The sequence below is a fragment of the Bubalus bubalis genome, chromosome 2, assembly GCF_019923935.1.
Source record: "Bubalus bubalis isolate 160015118507 breed Murrah chromosome 2, NDDB_SH_1, whole genome shotgun sequence".
NCBI lineage: Eukaryota > Metazoa > Chordata > Mammalia > Artiodactyla > Bovidae > Bubalus > Bubalus bubalis.
Window position 1 is genome coordinate 159,276,860 of NC_059158.1, and position 18,567 is coordinate 159,295,426.

Sequence of the window (18,567 nt, forward strand, 5' to 3'; positions counted from 1 at the left end):
GTTGTGCCCAACTCTTTGCAACCCTATGGACTGTAGCCCACCAGGCTCCTCTGTCCATGGAATTCTCCAGGCAAGAATACTGGAGTGGGTTGCCATTTCCTCCTCCGGGGATCTTCCCAACCCAGGGGTCAAACCTGCATCTCCTGTGTTTCCTGCATTGTCAGACAGGTTCTTTACCACTGAGCCACTAGGGCTTCCCTGCTAAGTGGAAGGTCCCTATAATTTTGCTACTCAGCTTTCTGTGCATCCTCACCTCCTCCCATCTCCCAGTCTCTCTGCTGCACACAGGAGAGGTCAAAAGTGTTGTCTCCTCTACACATTCTCCTCTTTTGTTTCTCCAAGAAGGAGGCTGCCTGTGGCTCTAGGGTAGAGAAAGACAGAAAGACATGCCAGGATGATCTACTGTCCAGTTGGCAAAGCAGCCAGCTCCAGTACTTGAAGAGCCCTCTCCCACTTTTCTTCACCTACAACTCCGACTCAGTTTCCAGTGTTGCTTCTGAAATCAGAAGATGTATTTACATTTGGGAAAGGAAATGAAGTGGTAGGTCCTCCCACAGAAGCTCCTGACCTCCAAAATTAGTAGGGTAAATCTTATAAGCCCAGCCTGAGAGGTGAAGAGAAGACTATGGATAAGAGGGCATCTAGGAGCAGGCATGTAGCATTCTCTGCATTAAGCTGTCAGTTCAGTTCAGTCGCTCAGTCGTGTCTGACTATTTGCAACCCCATGGACTGCAGCACGCCAAGCCTCCCTGTCCATCACCAACTCCCCGAGTTCACCCAAACCCATGTTCATCGAGTTGGTGATGCCATCCAGCCATCTCATCCTCTGTCGTCCCCTTCTCCTCCTGCCCCCAATCCCTTCCAGCATCAAAGTCTTTTCCAATGAGTCAACTCTTCGCATGAGATGGCCAGAGTATTGGAGTTTCAGCTTCAACATCAGTCCTTCCAATGAACACCCAGGACTGATCTCCTTTAGGACTGGTTGGATCTCCTTGCAGTCCAAGGGACTCAAGAGTCTTCTCCAACACCACAGTTCAAAAACATCAATTCTTCAGGGCTTAGCTTTCTTCACCGTCCAACTCTCACATCCATACATGACCACTGGAAAAACCATAGCCTTGACTAGACGGACCTTTGTTGGCAAAGTAATGTCTCTGCTTTTAAATATGCTATCCAGGTTGGTCATAACTTTCCTTCCAAGGAGTAAGCGTCTTTTAATTTCATGGCTGCAATCACCATCTGCAGTGATTTTGGAGCCCAGAAAAATAAAGTCTGACACTGTTTCCACTGTTTCCCCATCTATTTCCTATGAAGTGATGGGACCAGATGTCATGATCTTTGTTTTCTGAATGTTGAGCTTTAAGCCATCTTTTTCACTTTTCTCTTTCACTTTCATCAAGAGGCTTTTTAGCTCCTCTTCACTTAAGCTGCCATGGCCCCCTAAAGTTGCTGGGTGTGGAGAGAGAGCATCGAGATTGATGACACCCCCAGCCTGAAAGGGCTTCCAGGATACAACATTGTCAGGGGCTGGGGAAGATGCCACATGGCAATACAATTCAAAGGAAAGAGCCTGGGACCCCATAGGGTTTTTTAACTCTCCTGTGCCAACCCAAAAAACCTGTTCAACTTGCTCCCTCATTGTCCGCTGCTGCTGCTGCTGCTGCTACTGCTGCTAAGTTGCTTCAGTCGTGTCCTACTCTGTGCGACCCCATACCAAGTGGTAAATAGGCACAAGGCCAACAGTAGGGGGGATGGAGGGAAAAGGATATGAGGCTCAATCCCAGAAGACTAAGTTCAAGTCCTGATTCTACCATTTAAGAACTGAACAATTTGAGGCAAATGGTTAAACATGTCAGAGCCTCATTTTCCCCATCAGTAAAAGGGGGCAAACAGGGGCAGTATTCAAAATACAATTGGTACAGTATGCATACTGACCTATGAGAATGGATACCAGGGAGCCTTAGAGCCAGAGCTGGGTCCTGAGAACCCATACTGTGCCAGCCTTAACCTTTCAGGTGTTAGGTTGTGAAGTGTGGAGAGCAGCCACAGTAGTGGAGAACTCAAGTCAGTGACTATCTGCTAACTAGTAACAAAGTGGGTCTCTCCCAGGTGGCTCAGTGGTAAAGAATCTGCCTGCCAATGCAAGAGCCTCAGAAGACTCAGGTTTGATCCCTGGGTTGGGAAGATCCCCTGGAGAAGGAAATGGCAACCCAGTCTAGCATTCTCACCTGGAGAATCCCAGGGACAGAGGAGCCTGGTGGGCTACAGTCCATGGGGTGACAAAGAGTTGGACACGACTGAGGGCACCCACTAACAGTACTTCCAGATTTTAACAACCAGTAGAGCTACACAGGATAATACTGGTGTATTGGCTGCAAGTGAGACCTGAGGATAAATCCTACCTTACCAGCTATTGTATATGTGGTTATTTATTTTAAGCCAAAGCTTGGAGTCTCTCTCTCATTCCTCCTTGTTGGTAGCTACCACCATGTCTGACTGCTCTTTCCCTCTAGTCTGAGCAGGCTCCTTTTCTGCACTATCTCCCAGCTGTCTTCCTCAGCACCGTCTCCGAATAGGCTCCCCAGCTCCACGTCCTTCTGTCCAGAACCATGGACAGCTCCATCCTAGGTCATCCCCTTCCTCCTGCCTCCTCTCTCCTCTTCCCCCACCCACACCAGTGCAAAACCCTGAGGCATGATTTGAATGCAGATAATAGCTGAGAAGACAGTACAGTGGAGTGGTTCAGAGCAAGCTCTGGAGTAAATCAGATTGGATTTAAACCCCAACTCCATCAGCCCTCAGCTGTCTGATCTTATTCCTTCATTTCTGTAAGATCCAGCCTCCTCTTCTGTAAACAGCAAGAACTTCTAACAGCTGCCTCAAAGGTCATGAGGTTTAAGTGGGATAAAAGGTTTACAGAACTTAGCACAGAGCCTGACTCATTATATGTTTTGAATAAATGAAGAACACCATTATTCTGTGACTTTCCACCCTATTTAATTCCTCAAACCCTTTTCCAATCCCTATCTGACTAGAGCCCTCTCTCAAGTAAAGATGTTATAGCATGACCACCAATTTAGTGTAACTGGCTTCCTTTGGTTATGGAAGTTGACTTGGACTTAGAGATGGTAAGGAAGCCTACCTTTTTTGGTCCATGAGATTCTCTTTTTATTAGTTTTTTTTTTTTTAATTTAAAAAATTTTGAGTTAATTTTAGACATGCACAAGAATAGTGCAGGTGGTTCTCTAAAACCTTTCATCCAGCTTCCTCCTAGGTTAACCTCTTACATGACCATAGGACACTTATCAAAAAGAAGAAATTAACATTGATATAATAATACGATTAAGAAAAGTATAGAATTTATTTGGGTTTCACAAGTTCATCCAGTAATGTCCTTTTCCTGTTTCAATATGCAATCCAGGATCCCACCTTGGGCATTTCCTGAATCTTTCCTTGTCTTTCATGATCTTGATTCTTTTGAAGAGTACAGTCAATTATTTTGTAGAATATTCCTCAATCTGGGTTCGTTTCTTGTGATTAGGGTAAGATGTGCATTATTGGGAAGCATAACAGAGTTATAAGCCCTTTTCAGCGCATAGTATCAGAGGGTACACCTTGTCGACATGTATTACTGGTGATGAGCTTGATCACTTGACTAGAGTGGTGTCTGCTAGGATTCTGTACCATAAACTGCACTTTCCTCCTCTTTATTAGATTCTGAACACACCTATCTTTTGCCTCTCTAGAATTAAGCGTTCAGAACCAAGAAACCTATCCATCTATACTCTTCCAATCACTCCATGGAGAAATACCATTCCCTATGACCTGCCTGGTCACCTTCCTCTGAGTTTTACACACACACCTTTACTTACTTCTTTATCTTTGGCAATGCCATGCAGCTTGTGGAATCTTAGTACTCTGACCAGGGATGGAACTCAGGCCCTCAACAGTGAAAGGGCAGAGTTCTAACCACCTAAAATGCAGAGACCACCAGGGAATGCCCAGAGTAGCTTTCTTATGTTGGGCATTCAGAGGCATATGTTAAAAACCAGATGCAGACACAGGGGGAGTTGATGAGGGTAACAGTGCACCTCTCAGTTCATTTTCATGGACCTTCTTGTCAAGGCCCTGTAAGCGTCCAGCCATCCATGGGAATGTCCAGCCCCTCTCTCAGGTCTGGCCCCAAACTTTGAGCACTTTCTTCAGCATCTAACATTTGGGTTTTTAAAACTTCTAGTAGCCTTCCTTATAATTGTGTATGACTCCTTGCTACCCACTAGCCCACATGCAGAAACTCCTTTCCTTCTAGAGGCTCTCCACTCCTCCAAGTTTGCTGTCACCAGAGACCTGCTACCAGAGTAGGTATGGAGCATTCTTTCAACCAATTGAGTGTGGAGATGAGCTTATCCAGCCCCTCCCTTTGTCTCTATCTGCTCCGAGTTTATCCCGTCAGTGTGTCTTCTCACACTGCCCCTTTAGAAGATGGAGAAGCACTGCCCCTCTCCCAGCCTCATGCACACTTCATTTTTTAAAAAGCTTTCATGTAAAAGTGTATTAAAGGCTTTGGAAAGCCTCCAAAATTGTCCTCACCAAATCCCATTTCCTCTTTGCATTTTGTTCTGGTTACCATTGCTGTGTAAGAAAGCACACCAAGATTCCAAACAACCGTTTTATTTTGCTTGTGATATTGTGGGTTGGGAATTCAGGACAGGCTTGCCCAGGCAGTTCTCAATTGGACTCTCCCATGCCATTGCAGTTAGGAGTTGGCCAGGGCTGCAGCCTCCTGAAGGCTCCACTGGACTGGATATCCAAGATGGTGCACTCACACAGCTGACAATTGATACTGGCTGTTGGCTGGGAGCTCAGCTAGGTGAGGGCTGGGAACACCTATCCATAGCCTTTCAAACTTGGCAAGCTCAGGGTAGATCCAGACAGAAGCTATATGGTCTTTCCTAACTTAGTCTCAGGCCAGATTCAAGGGGAGACGAGTATCAAATAATTCATGGACATATTTTAAACATTGCCACTTGCATAAAAATGAGATCCTCTCCATGGGGTTGCAAAGAGTTGGACACAACTGAACAACTAACACACACACACACATAGCATCTAGAGTGTTGTTTTTCCAGGACCACCCTCCTGGAGATTCTTGGCCACCCCCAGCCCCATCAGATCTTTTAGATGAAGGCTGGGAGTGCATGCCTCTCCTTCTGGGGTGGGTAACTCGTCAGTTCCTATCTCTCTCAGTTTGCTGCTGCAGGGGATCTGAATTCTGCTCTGGAATGTGCTGTGTGACCTTAAGAAAGTAACTTCACCTCTCTGGGCTTTTGTTTCTTCTCTGCCAGAAAAGAACTGAGAATAACCTCACTTCACATAATGTTAGGGTTTTAAAAAATAATATAAAGAGCAGAGGCATCTCTAGTGGCTCAGAGGGTAAAGAGTCTGACTGCAATGCGGGAGATCCAGGTTCGGTCCCTGGGGTGGTTGGCAACCCACTCCAGTATTCTTCCCTTGAGAATCTCATGGACAGGGGAGCCTGGTGGGCTGCAGTCCATGGGATCGAAAGAGTTGGACATGACTGAGCAACTTCACTTTCACTTTCATAAAGAGCAGAGCTAGCAATTGATGCTCCTGATTGTGGAAGAAATAACTGCAGGCAAATCATTTTCCCTCTGGGACATTTCATTTATTTCTCTCTGAAATGGGAGGTAATTCGCTTATCCTGCTTACGCATGCATATGAGAGGGGTCTTGAATGGACTGCAGGAGGAGGCCAGCCCAGAGGTTGAGGTTCCCCAACTCTGGTGTGGGTGGGAAGGTCCCTGCATCTAGGCCCTTCTGGGGCAGAAGAGATGTGCGTGCATGTGTGCGTGCGAGGCAGCCTGGGTGTGGCTTGAGGCTTGCAGGGTGGGGCCGTTATCTGTTCTACCTGGCGTTATCAGATCTGGGCTGGCCGAAGCTTGGCCCAATGGAACAAAGAGGCTTTGAGAACTAGGCTGGGGTGTGGGATGTGGGCCCAAGATCCAGGAGGCTTGCTCCACCCAGGGGGCAGAGGGCATGGGGCATGGGTTGGAAGAGCTGCTGCCACCAATACCTGCCAAAAAGTTTTCCTGTGGCAGGAACACCCTCTCAGGTGGGCAGCAGAGCCTGTGCTCCACACTGAGGGCCTCCATTCCTTCTTTGGGGTGTTTTCTGCTTCAGCACTTCTCACCAGGCCTTCACCTCTGCCCCTTTTATGGGGTGCAGTGTTTCTCCTCCCCTACTTCCATTCCCCTCCTGGCACCTTTAAGCCCCAGTCACACTGGCTCCTAGTCCTTGAGCATGCCCTACACATCTCCTCCACACACCTGTTCCCAATGATCCATCCACCTCCTCTTGCCCAAATCATTTATGCCAAGCCCCAAACCACTTCCAGGAAGTCTCCAGACATTGCACATCCCATCCTTACCCCTGTTTATTTCTCCCCACTTCCTCTTGCGTGATGCTGTAGGAACTTCTCTCCCAATTGTCACCACTGGCAGAATCTGTCTGAGCCTGGCAGAAACTCAGACCAGTTGGGGCCAGAGTTGAAGGCTGTACAAGTTGTACACTGCACAAGGGCTGGGCAGGCAAGGGGGCGGGGCCTGAAATCCAGACATTCTGTGAGCTCAGTGCCCTTGGTGTGAGGCTTTCTCCTAGACAGACTTCCTGGTGCCAGGCCAGAAGTGTTGCCTTTTCTAGTTGGATCTCCTGAAGGGGCATTTTACTAAGATTTTTCATGGTGGCTCAGACAGTAAAGAATTTGCCTGCAATGCAGGAGACCCAGGTTTGATCCCTGAGTTGGGAAGATCCCCTGGAGAAAGGAATGGCTCCCCACTCCAGTATTCTTGTCTGGAGAATTCCATGGACAGAGGAGCCTGGCAGACAATACTCCATGGGTTGCGAACAGTCAATCACAACTGAGCGACTAGCACTTCACTTTTTCACTCACCTATTTCCACTTCCCATCCTGGGGCTGCAAGTGCCAACAGCAGGCCTGGTTGCCTAAAGGACCGCTGCACTGGCTCAGCCTTTTCCAGCACATTGCCACTCACTGTCAGAAGCCATTCTGCAGGCAGCCCCTACGGGCAAGAGTTGGGGGAGAGCAATGACCACTGTGGATGCAACGGCCTTCAGGGCTGAGCTTAGGCCTGTGAAAAACAGCAGGCGTAGGACCAGTAGCTCCCTGGGTCTGGGCAGCATGCTTGACCTTCCTCTGGGCCTCGGCATCTTAAGGAGGATAAGCAAGCTGGTTCTGGTGGGAGGAACTGGACTATCGCACTGCAGAAGTGAAGGATAACTTTCCAGGCTGACTCTACTCATCCAGCTGGTACCATCAACCACAGTTCTGGGTCAGGATTCCCTGAAAAACTTCAGGGCCTCACCTCTATCCCAAGGTTGGTCTTTCCAGGGTCTGGATTCAAAGTGCTTTTCTGAATCTCTGCAGCCGTCTCTGAAGATAAGTGTATTTCCTGAGGAAGCTCTTTTAGAACAGAAGGTCTAGGGACACCAAATGGCTCTGTGTCTACAGGACAAAGTGTCCCCAGGCCCCATAAGAGGGGCAGGTAGGCCTCCCATAAGGGAGAGCCTCAATCTCTCTTTCACTCTCTCCCCCACCCCCATGCAAAATTTCTGTAAAAGACAGAATGTGCAAATGAATGGACCAGAGCCTCCTGACCTTGACATTTTGTTTCTCACTGCAAATGTGTTCATAGATGTTCTGGTTCCTGTGACCTGGTCTGTGAGTGTCTTCCACAAAGCGACATGTAGTCACTCCAAGTGGCCTGACAAAGCAGATTTCCAGTCCTGAAATGCTGAGTATGCCTTCTGGAAAGGACCCAAGTTTACCAAAGGAAAAGCCTCTGGTGAGAATAGTGGACCTGCGAACCAGATCAGTTCAGTTCAGTCAGTCATTGTGTCCAACTCTTCTCGACCCAATGGACCGCAGCACGCCAGGCCTCTCTGCCCATCACCCACTCCCATAGTTTACTCAAATTCATGTCCATTGAGTTGGTGATACCATCCAACCATCTCATACTCTGTCATCCCCTTCTCCTCCCCTCTTCAATCTTTCCCAGCATCAGGGTCTTTTCTAATGAGTCAGTTCTTCACATCAGGTGGCCAAAGTATTGGAGTTTCAGCTTCAGCATCAGTCCTTCCAGTGAATATTCAGGACTAATTTCCTTTAGGATGGACTGGTTGGATCACTTTGCAGTCCAAGGGACTCTCAAGAGTCTTCTCCAACACCACAGTTCAAAAGCATTAATCCTTTGGTGCTCAACTTTCTCTATAGTCCCATTCTCACATCCATACATGACTACTGGAAAAACCATAGCTTTGACTAGATGGACCTTTGTTGGCAAAGTAATGTTTCTGCTTTTTAATATGCTGTCTGGGTTGGTCATAACTTTTCTTCCAAGAAGGGAATGGCAAATCACTTCAGTATTCTTGCCTTGAGAACCCCATGAACAGTATGAAAAGGCAAGCCAGACACCTGGGTTCAAATCCTGCTTCTGTCATTTGCTGCATCATCTTAGGCAAGTTACTTAAGCTTGCTGAACCTCTGTGTTCTCATCTGGAAAATGGTAAGAATATAGTATATACTGGGCTTCCCAGGTGGTGATAGTTGTAAAGAACTCTTTTGCCAGTGCGGGAGACAACAGATGTGGGTTCAATCCTTGGGTCGGGAAGATCCCCTGGAGGAGGGCATGGCAACTCACTCCAGTATTCCTGCCTGGAGAATCCCACGGACAAAAGATCCCACGGACAAAAGATTACTGTATCCCTGGTAGGCTACAGTTCATAGGGTCGCAAAGAGTCAGACATGACTAAAGCCACTTAGCATGCATGCATAATATATACCACATAGGGTTGTTATGAAAATGAAGCGGGTGCTACATGTAAAGCACTTAGAACAATGTTTGACAATGGTTAGTCTTCACTAAATGATAGCAGTTGTCATTACAGCCTGTGGGAGCCTCTTCCTCCCAGATGACAGTCTCCAGAGCAATGAAGTTTTCTCTAGAGCATTCCTCCATGGAAGTGGGGATGGTAAGGTAAGAGTCAGGGCAGTCATCCCCCTGCCACTTTCTGACAGAAATCTCTATCAGAGGCTAGAACCTGCCCAGGGGTGTGCTTTCACAATGAGCTCTCCACAGTCAGCGGAGCCCTACTTGTAGCATATGCCAATTTCTATGGTGTAAATATTCCCACTATGGCCTATTTCAACTGCTTCAGAGTATTCCTGACTATTTAACAATTTTATCGATGGACCTGGGAATCTCAGCTGGTCTATAATGAGTACAGAAAAACTTGCTGTGGGATGCAGAGACCAAGAAAAAATGAAGACAGGGGTCATCCTGTTTTGGCAATAAACTGGTGTCCTTCCGACTAAGCAATGTTTCTCAAAGTGTAAGCTATGGACTATCTGCCATATTTGGAGTATTTGTAAAAATAAGTTCCTAGGCCTCGATCTGGATCTTCTTTTTTTTTTTTTTTTTGCTGAGCTGGGTCTTCGTTGTGGCCCATGGGCTTTCTCAAGTTTGGTGTGCAGGCTTCTCACCATGGTGGCTTCTCTTGTTGCAGAGCATGGGCTCTAGAAGCTCAGGATTCAGTAACTGTGGCTCACAGGCTTAGTCACCCTGAGGCATCTGGAATCTTCCTGAATTAGAGATCGAACTCATGTCCCCTGCATTGGCAGGCAGAGTCTTAATCTACTGGATCACAAGGGACATCCTGATCTAGATCTGTTAAAGAAGAATCCTAGAAGTGGGACCACAAATCAGGATTCAGGCCCTGAGAAAGACCAGAATCAGCAGGGAAGGCACCTTAACTAGGGCCAGGCAAGGCCTCTGCATGCTGACCCCAAAGTTTGCCTAAACACAGTTAGACCAGAGAAAGAACTGATCTAACAATTCGGTGATCACTTTACTTATCTAGAAACATCTCCTTGTTTCTGAGTAAAGGGGCTTTCCGTACTTATTCTGGTCTTTCTCGGGGCATGAGTCTCTAACTTTTCACTGTGGATCATGAAGAGATTCTGTAGAATTCACATCTGCCTTGCAGCCCATTCTGAACAGCCCTCTGTTGCGACTTGGCAGACCTACTGGATGAGAAGGGGCCTGCAAAGAGGGTGGGAGCGCTGAAGGTTTTGTCTTTGGAGGAAGGTGTACACAGCCCTGGATGGCCCCACCCACGGTTCTAGGCTAACAGTGTATCAGCCCTACTTGGTGTCCTGGACTCCAGGGCTCTAACAACTTAAATAATTTTTATTACAAAAGGAAGAAAAGACCAAAACATCCCCAAATTTTCCCATGGGCTTCCCCCTCGGTGCCAATAAATAAGGTGGGGGAGACTGACCGGAGGAGGGGGTGGGGGTCATGGTTCAGCAGAAATGGGAATGTATAGCCTGGGCAGAGGCTGGGCAGGACATCCAGCCCACTGCCCCTGTCCTGGGCACTGTGATCACATTGGCTGAAACACACAGCTCTGTGTACTGACAGCAACAGTCTCTGGATGTGTCCCGAGGAGTGTGGCCAGAGAGGAAGGTCATGCCTCAGGATGGCCAGGCTGGCTGCCCTACCCTGCAGCCTGCTCAGTTCTGGGCAGCATTGAGTCCAGCCAGCTCCCTGCCGGCTCCCAGGGAATCTAGCAGCATCAACTGAGGTGCAAGCCCACCCAAGAGGGGCCTAAGATGGATAGAATGGGCCCTCCCCACTGGGGGAGGCAGGAATGAAAAATCGTAGTGAGGGCTGGCTGGGTTGGGACCCCCTGGCCTCAAGGACAGAAGGAGAGACCACCCCCCCATCACCAGCTCAGCTTGCAGCTTTGTCACTACACCAAGATGGGGCTGGGGGACACTGGCATCGTCCAGTACAAGTCTCAATGATGTATCTTTGTGGTGGAGGAGATGGTGGGAACCAGTGTCCCCACTCAGGTCCCTTCCAAGGCCAATGCCCTCCTGGTGGGGAGGCCTTTAGACCCATGTGGGCAGTTCTGGGAGGGCAGTAGAAGGATCCTTTCAGCTCCCTGCCCCGGCCATGCCCAGCGAGTGGAAGCTGCCCTCTTCCAGCAAGAGACGTCCCAGGCGGTAGAGCAGCTGGGGGTACCAGTGCACACCCTCCCCTGGGGTCCAGCTGCCCCACGTCAAGCTGTGAAACAGTCGCAGGGGCCAGAAGGCCCACTGAGCCAGGTGGTGGTCAGCCACAGCCGCAAAGCAAGAGGCCACCACATCCTCCACCACCAGTGTCCCATGCCTCGTTAATGGGGCGTAGGCCCCCAGGGCCACGTGCGTGGAGACAGCTGCCACTCTGGCAGGCTGCAGGCCTGGCACCCCAGCCACCAGCACATACTGGCCAGGCTGTACTTGGCTGGCAAACGTGGCTCGGAAGTGGGCAGCTGGCTCAGTGTGATTGTTGGCCGTGAAGAGGAGGTGGGCGGGTGTGAGTGCCAGGCGGCGCGGGGGATCCTGGGTCTCGATGACCTGGAAGGCCCTCAGCCTGTCCGGCTCACGATCGAGGAAAATGAGCACGTCGCTGAAGGTGGGGTTCCCATCCTCCCCCATGGCCAGCACTCGGTCTCCGGGCCTCACAGCTGACAAGGCCACACGTGCCCCGCTCTCCAGGCGCACCTGGGCTCCAGCAGGGAAGCAGCCGCCTGTCTTGGCTGCGGCTGAGTGCTCTGTGGGAAGAAGGGACATGAAGGCATTACTGGGTGGAGTTTGGATTCCCAGTCACTGCAATCCTCCCCAGCACAGCCAGAAGGTGCCCCTTGCTCCCAGGCTGCTCCCCCTTCACCATGTCATGTTCCCTGCCCCCCACTTTCTCTGCAGCTTTGAACCCACCCCCAGCCCGCAGTATGATCTGCCTTCCTCCCTAGTCTAATGCTTTGCTCATGAGAGGAGCATATTGAGGCTCCAAGCCCAGGGAGCATGAGGGAAAGGGTTCTTCGGAAGCCCAGGTAAAGCCCTTCCCCCGCCGCTTCCAATCCTGATAAGACTGAAGCAGTCAGAGAGGCTGAGGGTCAGCTGGGTCAGGAAGTGGCCAGCTGTGATTTGACACCCCAAAGCTGCAGCCTTGAGAAGGTAAGTCACTTCATGCTTCTGGGGTCTGGATGTCCCATTATTTCTCACCCATTTCTCAGATGCTCCCCCCAAATTGTCCTCTTGGACTGACATCCCAAGTTCTATGCCAGAACTGGCCCTTGGCATCTATATACCAATCGAGAGGAGGGCCAGTCAGTGGCGAGAACACAGACTCCTGGGGAAACTCAGAGTGAATGGCCAGGCCAGGGTGTAGTTCAGTGGCCAGGATGAAATCACCATCTTCAGTTCATGTGCTGGGTCCTTGTGTAGGGACAGGACACAATGGCATCAGTGGGTGGGAGGCAAGATACTATTTGGGAGTCAGTAGTAATGCAGGGAAGTGACCCCTCTGGGAACTGGCATCGGGCCTCTATGTTTGCAAGTGAGGGGTCGATGTGACTTGAAGTAAATACAGTTGACAGGGAAGTGCAGAGGGGAAAGGTCCGGATGGGGTCACCACTGTGAGCCTGGTGAAATGAGGAACAAAAGAGAGCCTGGTCTCAATGTGCCAGGTCTGTGAGTGTGATCGCTGCATGGGGCCAGCACGGAAGGCTGAGCCTGCAGTCAGGGGACCCCGCAGGCAGTCCACACAGGAACCATGTGAAGCATCCATGACCGGGTTCAGTGCACGTGGCAGGGATGCAGACAAGATTTGAGGGAGGGGGCGAGGTTCCAGTGCCTGCCAATTCTGATCAACAAAGCGGCCAATATGGGAAAATCCACTTTATTAAGTCCATTCTGTTTATTCTTGCCCTCACGGCTGTCCTTGCCCCCCAAAGTCCAGCTTCAGGGCCCCGGGGATGAGGCTGGGGACGCCTGCGCCCCCTGAGAGGAGCAGACATAGTGCCTTAAAAGGCCTGACCTGCAGCCAGGCTGTGCGTTCTGAACCTCTGGGCTCCTGGCTCCCAGTCAGTCATGCTGATGTCTGGGCACAGCCTGGCCCCTGGCCCCACCCCCACCTCCCAGTTCTGCACCACTCTGTATGGGGAGGCCGTCTCTCTGTCAGCCTGGCTTTCTCCATCTGGCCAGCTTGCTCTGTCTTGCACCATTTGCAGCAGGCTCTGGACTGTGGACCGCCTGGTCAGCACCCAGCATCGCTGGGACAGGACCCTGTCTCCCTAGGCTCCTGCCATGACACTATCAGGCACGGGTCGAGCAGGTGATCAAGAGCAGCAGGGGGGAGCGCCGCTGACGTCCTGGTCCCCGAGGTCCCCGCCTCCATCCCTGGGCGGGCCTCTTCACCTTCTTGGCTCCCGCTGGCCCAGCGCCGCCTGCCCACGCCCTGCGGCCCCGGCCCCGGGCCCAGTCCCCCGGCAGCGGCTCACCGGACTTGACGGAGCAATGCACGTGGGCCTTGGACTCGTAATACACCCAGTCGAAACCGGCCTCCACTGCCAAGCGCGCCAGCAGGCCGTACTTATTGCGGTCGCGGTCCGACGTGGTGATGTCCACCGCGCGGCCTTCGTAATGCAGCGACTCCTCCGAGTGGTGACCGTCCTCGTCCCAGCCCTCGGTCACCCGTAGCTTCACTCCGGGCCACTGGTTCATCACCGAGATGGCCAGCGAGTTCAGGCGGTCCTTGCAGCGCTGCGGGAGGGGAGGGGACAGAGTTGGGGGAGGGGCTGGCCCGTGTGCAGGTGAGCGCGCAGCCCCGCCCCTTACTCTCCTACCGCACTCGCTGGAGCTTGGAAACCGGGGAGGGTGCTCTGTCCTTCTCTGTTAGGAACACAGAACCCTAAAGTGCTTCCTTCCATTCTAGCATCCCCTGACCCCACCGGGATCTGGACTGCGCAGTGGCGCCACAAATCTGGAAGGCGCATCCATCCTCTCACCCGTGGGGGCCTGTCTCTAAGCTCTCTCTCTCTCTTGTTGGAGTTACTGCACCTTTTGAGCGCCGGGCCCTTCTGTCTCACCAGGGGACCAGCAGGGGATCGCCTGCTGCCTGGAAGGTAAAGGACGTACCGGAGCTAACTTGCCTGCGGCCGGCCTGCTAGGCGTGCAAGGCTCGAGGTGCCCAGTAGGTGTCACCGTAGCCCCAGGGCTGAGGCCCGCGAAGCGGCCGGGGCGCGGCAGGTGCGGAGCGCCTCGGCAGCCTGGGAGGTGTGTTGGAGGGGAATCCCAAGCCTGCCGGGATTCCTCGGCGCCAAGAGGCATTCCCGCTGGGACCCTCACGATCCCAAACCGGCCACGCCCGCTCCGGGGAAGCAGCAGCCCGGGAACCAGAGCTGGTGATCGGCTAGCGCCTGACCCGGCCAGATGACCCGGCCAGATGGAGGACCACGCGGCTTGTCTCCCGCTGCGAGGGGTGGGCTCTGGGTTGATAAAGACCAAGTAGCGTTCTCCCTGAGTCAAGAGCACTCAGCACCCCTGCGCCGCCCCTATCTGGGAAAGGACCCGAGAAACGGAGCGTTTGACCTCGGGGTGCCTACTTCATGCTCCGCCTCCCATGAAGTGGGAGACGAACCGCGCTGCGGGGAGGACGGTAGAGACCATCGTCTGCGCTGGCTCTCTTCTTACCTGGAGCCCGAGGAACCCCGCAGCTGACTGAGAGGGGCCTGGGAAGAGGGGTCCTTCCACAGTCCTTGACTCTGAGGTGCCAGGAGCTGCCAGGTGTGGGCAGCCCACCTCTCAACCTACTCCACCCCTCAGAGCCGAGGGTCTCCACAAACCCTTGGACTCGGTCTCCCAGGAGCCAACAGCGGCTAAAACCCAAGGCCCCGTCGGTCCTCCGAGGCTGCAATCTAGCTGGGGGCGCTCACTGCCCCCAGAGGGAGCTCCGCGTGCTTCTGGCCGCCAGGCTTCTAGCCACCCACCTATGTCTGTCCCGCGGCCCCTGCTCCCCGCCCCTCTTCCCCCACCCCACCCCTCCCCTACTCGGGTCCAGAGCCCGGGCACGCGCTGTCAATGATTGCCCAGTCCGTGGCCCGGATCCTTATCTGCATTCCTCGGCGCACGGCCCGGCCCAGCCACCAGTCAACCTTCGCCCGACACCGCGGGCCAGCCCCAGCGCCTGGGCGCGTGCTGCGGGCCGTGGTCTAACTGCCCTCCCCAAAGCATCTAGAAAGCAGGCTGTATACCTGCAGTGGAGGCCCACCGAGGAAAGGGACCTAGGTCCCCTTCCCTCGAGCTCGGCCTCAAGGAAGAAAGTGTGCTCCCCGCCCCGCCAACCCAACCCTTCCCCCAGGTCCTTGGGTTGAGCGCGCCTCCTGTTCGGAGCACTTAGGACTAGCCGGCACCCCAGCCCCTCTCTTTCAATCTATCCACAGTACCAAATCCAGGGATTCTCCCAAGTTCGGTCCCAGAGCCCGGCTGCCCGGCACCCCTACCCTTCAACTGCAGCTGCGCCGCTCGGTTCTGGGGACAGACACGTGGGCTCCCCTGCAAGATCCCTTCCCTACCTCCGCCTCCTGGCTCTACCATTGCCCGGGACCCCGGAGCGGGCCGCGCAGCGAACCGAGAGCGCGCGGGGAGGAAAGGCCAGTGGGACCCTCCACGCCCGGAGCTTCGCCTCTCGGGTTGCCGAATCGCCTCGACATGAAAGGGGCGCAGCCATGCGGAAGGTTAGGCCAGAGGGACTGGTGCATCTTGCAGGCGCGGGAGGCAGTCGGGTAGAGGTACCTCCAGGTGCCGCGTCTGACCTGAGCTGCCAGCACTCCAGGGCCGAAGGGGCCACCGCCAACCCGCTGGGCTGTGGCGCTTGGCAAAGGGGAGCTCTTCTCACAGCCTCCGGCGGGCTCGGGGAATGCCAGCACTCCGCCGGGACCCCAGCCGGCCCATCTTGCCGAGAGGGGCAGGTGCCAGGGGGCGTGCCAGCCAGTCAAGGAAAGGTGCCAGGGGGCGGGTAGGGCCGGGCAGGTGGCGGTGCTTCGGCGGCGGCGCCCTGCGAGGGCGGGTCGCGCTCACCTGGGTCATGAGGCGGTCGGCGCCGGTGTTCTCCTCGTCCTTGAAGATGATGTCTGGATTGTAGTTGGGGGTGAGCTCCTTGAAGCGCTCCGAGCTGCGCGCGATCTTGCCTTCATAGCGGCCGCTGGCGCCCAGGGTCTTCTCGGGCACGTTGGGGCTGAACTGCTTATACGCGAGCGGCACGAGCTTGCGCGGCGGCCGCCGGCGGCTGCCCACCACCCGGCCCGGCCCGCAGCCCCGCGCCGCCGGCACCAGCAGCAGCAGCAGCAGCAGGAGCAGGCAGAACCGCAGGCGGGGCCGGAGCCGGGCGGGAGACATGGCCGGGGAGCCCCGAGGAGCGGCGGGCGAGGACGCCTGGTGGGCTGATGGGTGGACGAGTAGACCGGAGCGCTGCGGGGGCTCAGGCGTCCGGGTGGCTCCTGGGGGCTCCAGGTGGGGGCGCCATGGGCTGCGCGTCGCGGCGCACGGCCGGCGGGACTCAGGTGCGGGGCGGGGGCCCGGGGCCCTGGCTGGTGGCGACGCGCTGTCCCCCTCGGCGCCTCGACTCTGAGCTGCCCGGCTCGCCGGCCGCCAATAAATAGGCCGGCCCGTTTGTTTTGGCAACGCGGCGGCGGCGGGGGGCGGCGGGCGGCGGGGCTGCGGGCCGCCGGGCTGGGCTGGGCTGGCCGGGCCGGCCGGCTGGCGGGCCCCGCGGTTAGCACCCCGGCCCCGCGGTCAGGCGGCTGGGGCGGAGCGGGAGCTGCTGCCGTCTGCGGCGCAGCCCGGGGCCGAGTGAGAGGGGAAATGGAAGAGATCCGGGCTCGGGCCCCGCGCAGACCGCACCCTACCCATGTCCCTGCCTCCTGCGCGCTCGACAGCAAACCTGCGGCAAGGGCAGCGCAGCCTCCTCCCCCTCGGGCGGGCGGCCCCGGCACTAGCCAGCCCTCGTTCCGCTCGCTCCTCCGTCGTGCGTCTGCCCGCCCCTGCCCTCTGCGCCCCCCGCACTGCCTGAGTGTGCTCTCCCCGCCCGGACGCGCCCCACCCGGCCTTGGCCTCGCCTCTGGGCTCCCCGCGGCTCCGGGGTGCCCCGCCAGGCGCAAACCTCCAGTACAGGAGCTGCCGCCCCCACGGAGACCGCAACCCACGGCGCGGCCGGACGCGAGGGGTGGGGGACAGTGGCCGGACCGCATAGCCGCCTACGGTGTCCCCTGCGGGGAAGTAAACCCAAAAGGCAGGAGGCCGCTGGTAACCTGGTGCCCCACCCTGGCCCGGGGAGGCGCGCCCTCAGCTTGGTGGAGCTGAATTCTGTATCAACCCGGTGCGAAGCTGGGAGTGGGGCATCCAGCCTCATGACGAGTCAGATGGAGGACGAGGTGGACGTGAAAACATTGCTGAAAGGAGCAAAGTGAAGTTGCGGAGGCATAGGCCAAGGTGTAGAGAACAGCATCTAAATGGTGACATCAACGGAATAAGGAATCCCGACTGGCTGCCGCTGGCACAAGGGAGCTGCTAAATAATTACTCTCTCGGTTCTATTTCACAAATGAAAAAGAACAGAGAATGAGTGATGGCAGCTAGAGATGTAAGCATGGATAGTGTGTGTATCTTAATAGGATATTCAGGAAGGCTGAATGAATTAGGATTCATTCTGTTAAAACGAGAAAAGGCAAGTGTGTTTAAAAACAAACTCCACTACAACAAATTACCTGATTTGGTTGCAATATTTTCTACAAATTTAATAGAGATAGAAATAACAGGGTGAGAAAAGTTTAAAAATTCTCATTTCAAGAATATTAATACTGCTTATGTGTTTGATAAATGGAACCTTTTAGATATTATTATACAAGCATTCTGCTTGCATTATCTAATTTAAATCTACAATTCCAAATGCGTTAGTATCCTCCCCATTTTACAAATGAAGATTTTGCAGTTCTAAGAAGAAGAGCAACTTGTTCCTGGCAGAAGGATTGCTCCTGGCAGAAGGCAAGAAACTCCAGTCCCACCCCAGCAGCACCTGCCACCAGCTGACCCCAGAGCCCCAGAGCCCCAGTGCCCACCCAGCAGACTGGCTCTCCGGGCAGCACTCACTCACCCAGTTCAGTCTGAGTTTGGGACATTGGTAGCTTTTCACAGATATACTCACATTTTCTCTGAATCAATTTTGTGAATACAAATTCAGAATTGGAAGGGACTCAAAACAGAATGTTTAATCCAAGCCCTTCGTAATATAGAAGAGGAAACTGAGGCCCACAGGAGGGGTATTTAGGATGGCTCCACCAGCGTGGCGGGGGTCATTTCCTTGGCTTCCCTTGGCTTGTGCCTCCTCCGCACACCCTGTGCTCGCCCTTCTATTTGCATTCAGATTCCGTGTCACAGATTACTTCCCAGTCACAGGTGACTCTAACATTGCTTCTTTTCTTTGAAAGCCTTCAAAATGCTTTAACATGTGAGTTCCCGGGTTCAAGAACCCAGCCCCCCAATCCTGTTCAGATTTCTGGGGTGCACTACTCAGCCAGGTAGGTACCTCTCCCAATCCAGACAAACGGGGGCTAATCCCATAGGTTTCCATGGTCGCCTATCCTAGATC

General features: G+C 53.9%; 1 protein-coding gene across 1 annotated transcript; it reads right to left on the minus strand.

The window, feature by feature from the left end:
• Positions 1–10,265: 10,265 nt before the first annotated feature.
• On the minus strand, positions 10,266–16,596 carry IHH (Indian hedgehog signaling molecule). The gene is made up of 3 exons (XM_006059012.3): positions 16,003–16,596; positions 13,425–13,686; positions 10,266–11,696 (listed from the first exon to the last, which is right to left on the minus strand). The coding sequence occupies exons 1-3, from the start codon at positions 16,318–16,320 to the stop codon at positions 11,038–11,040; spliced, it is 1,239 nt and encodes a 412-aa protein (XP_006059074.1). The 5' UTR covers positions 16,321–16,596; the 3' UTR covers positions 10,266–11,037.
• Positions 16,597–18,567: the final 1,971 nt, after the last annotated feature.

Excerpts from the sequence above, each read along its gene's own strand:
- IHH (XM_006059012.3), bottom strand. The coding sequence starts at position 16,320 with ATGTCTCCCGCCCGGCTCCGGCCCCGCCTGCGGTTCTGCCTGCTCCTG. Across the intron at positions 13,687-16,002 it reads CCGACCGCCTCATGACCCAG|CGCTGCAAGGACCGCCTGAA; the intron begins GTGAGCGCGACC and ends CCCCTCCCGCAG. Across the intron at positions 11,697-13,424 it reads GCATTGCTCCGTCAAGTCCG|AGCACTCAGCCGCAGCCAAG; the intron begins GTGAGCCGCTGC and ends TTCTTCCCACAG.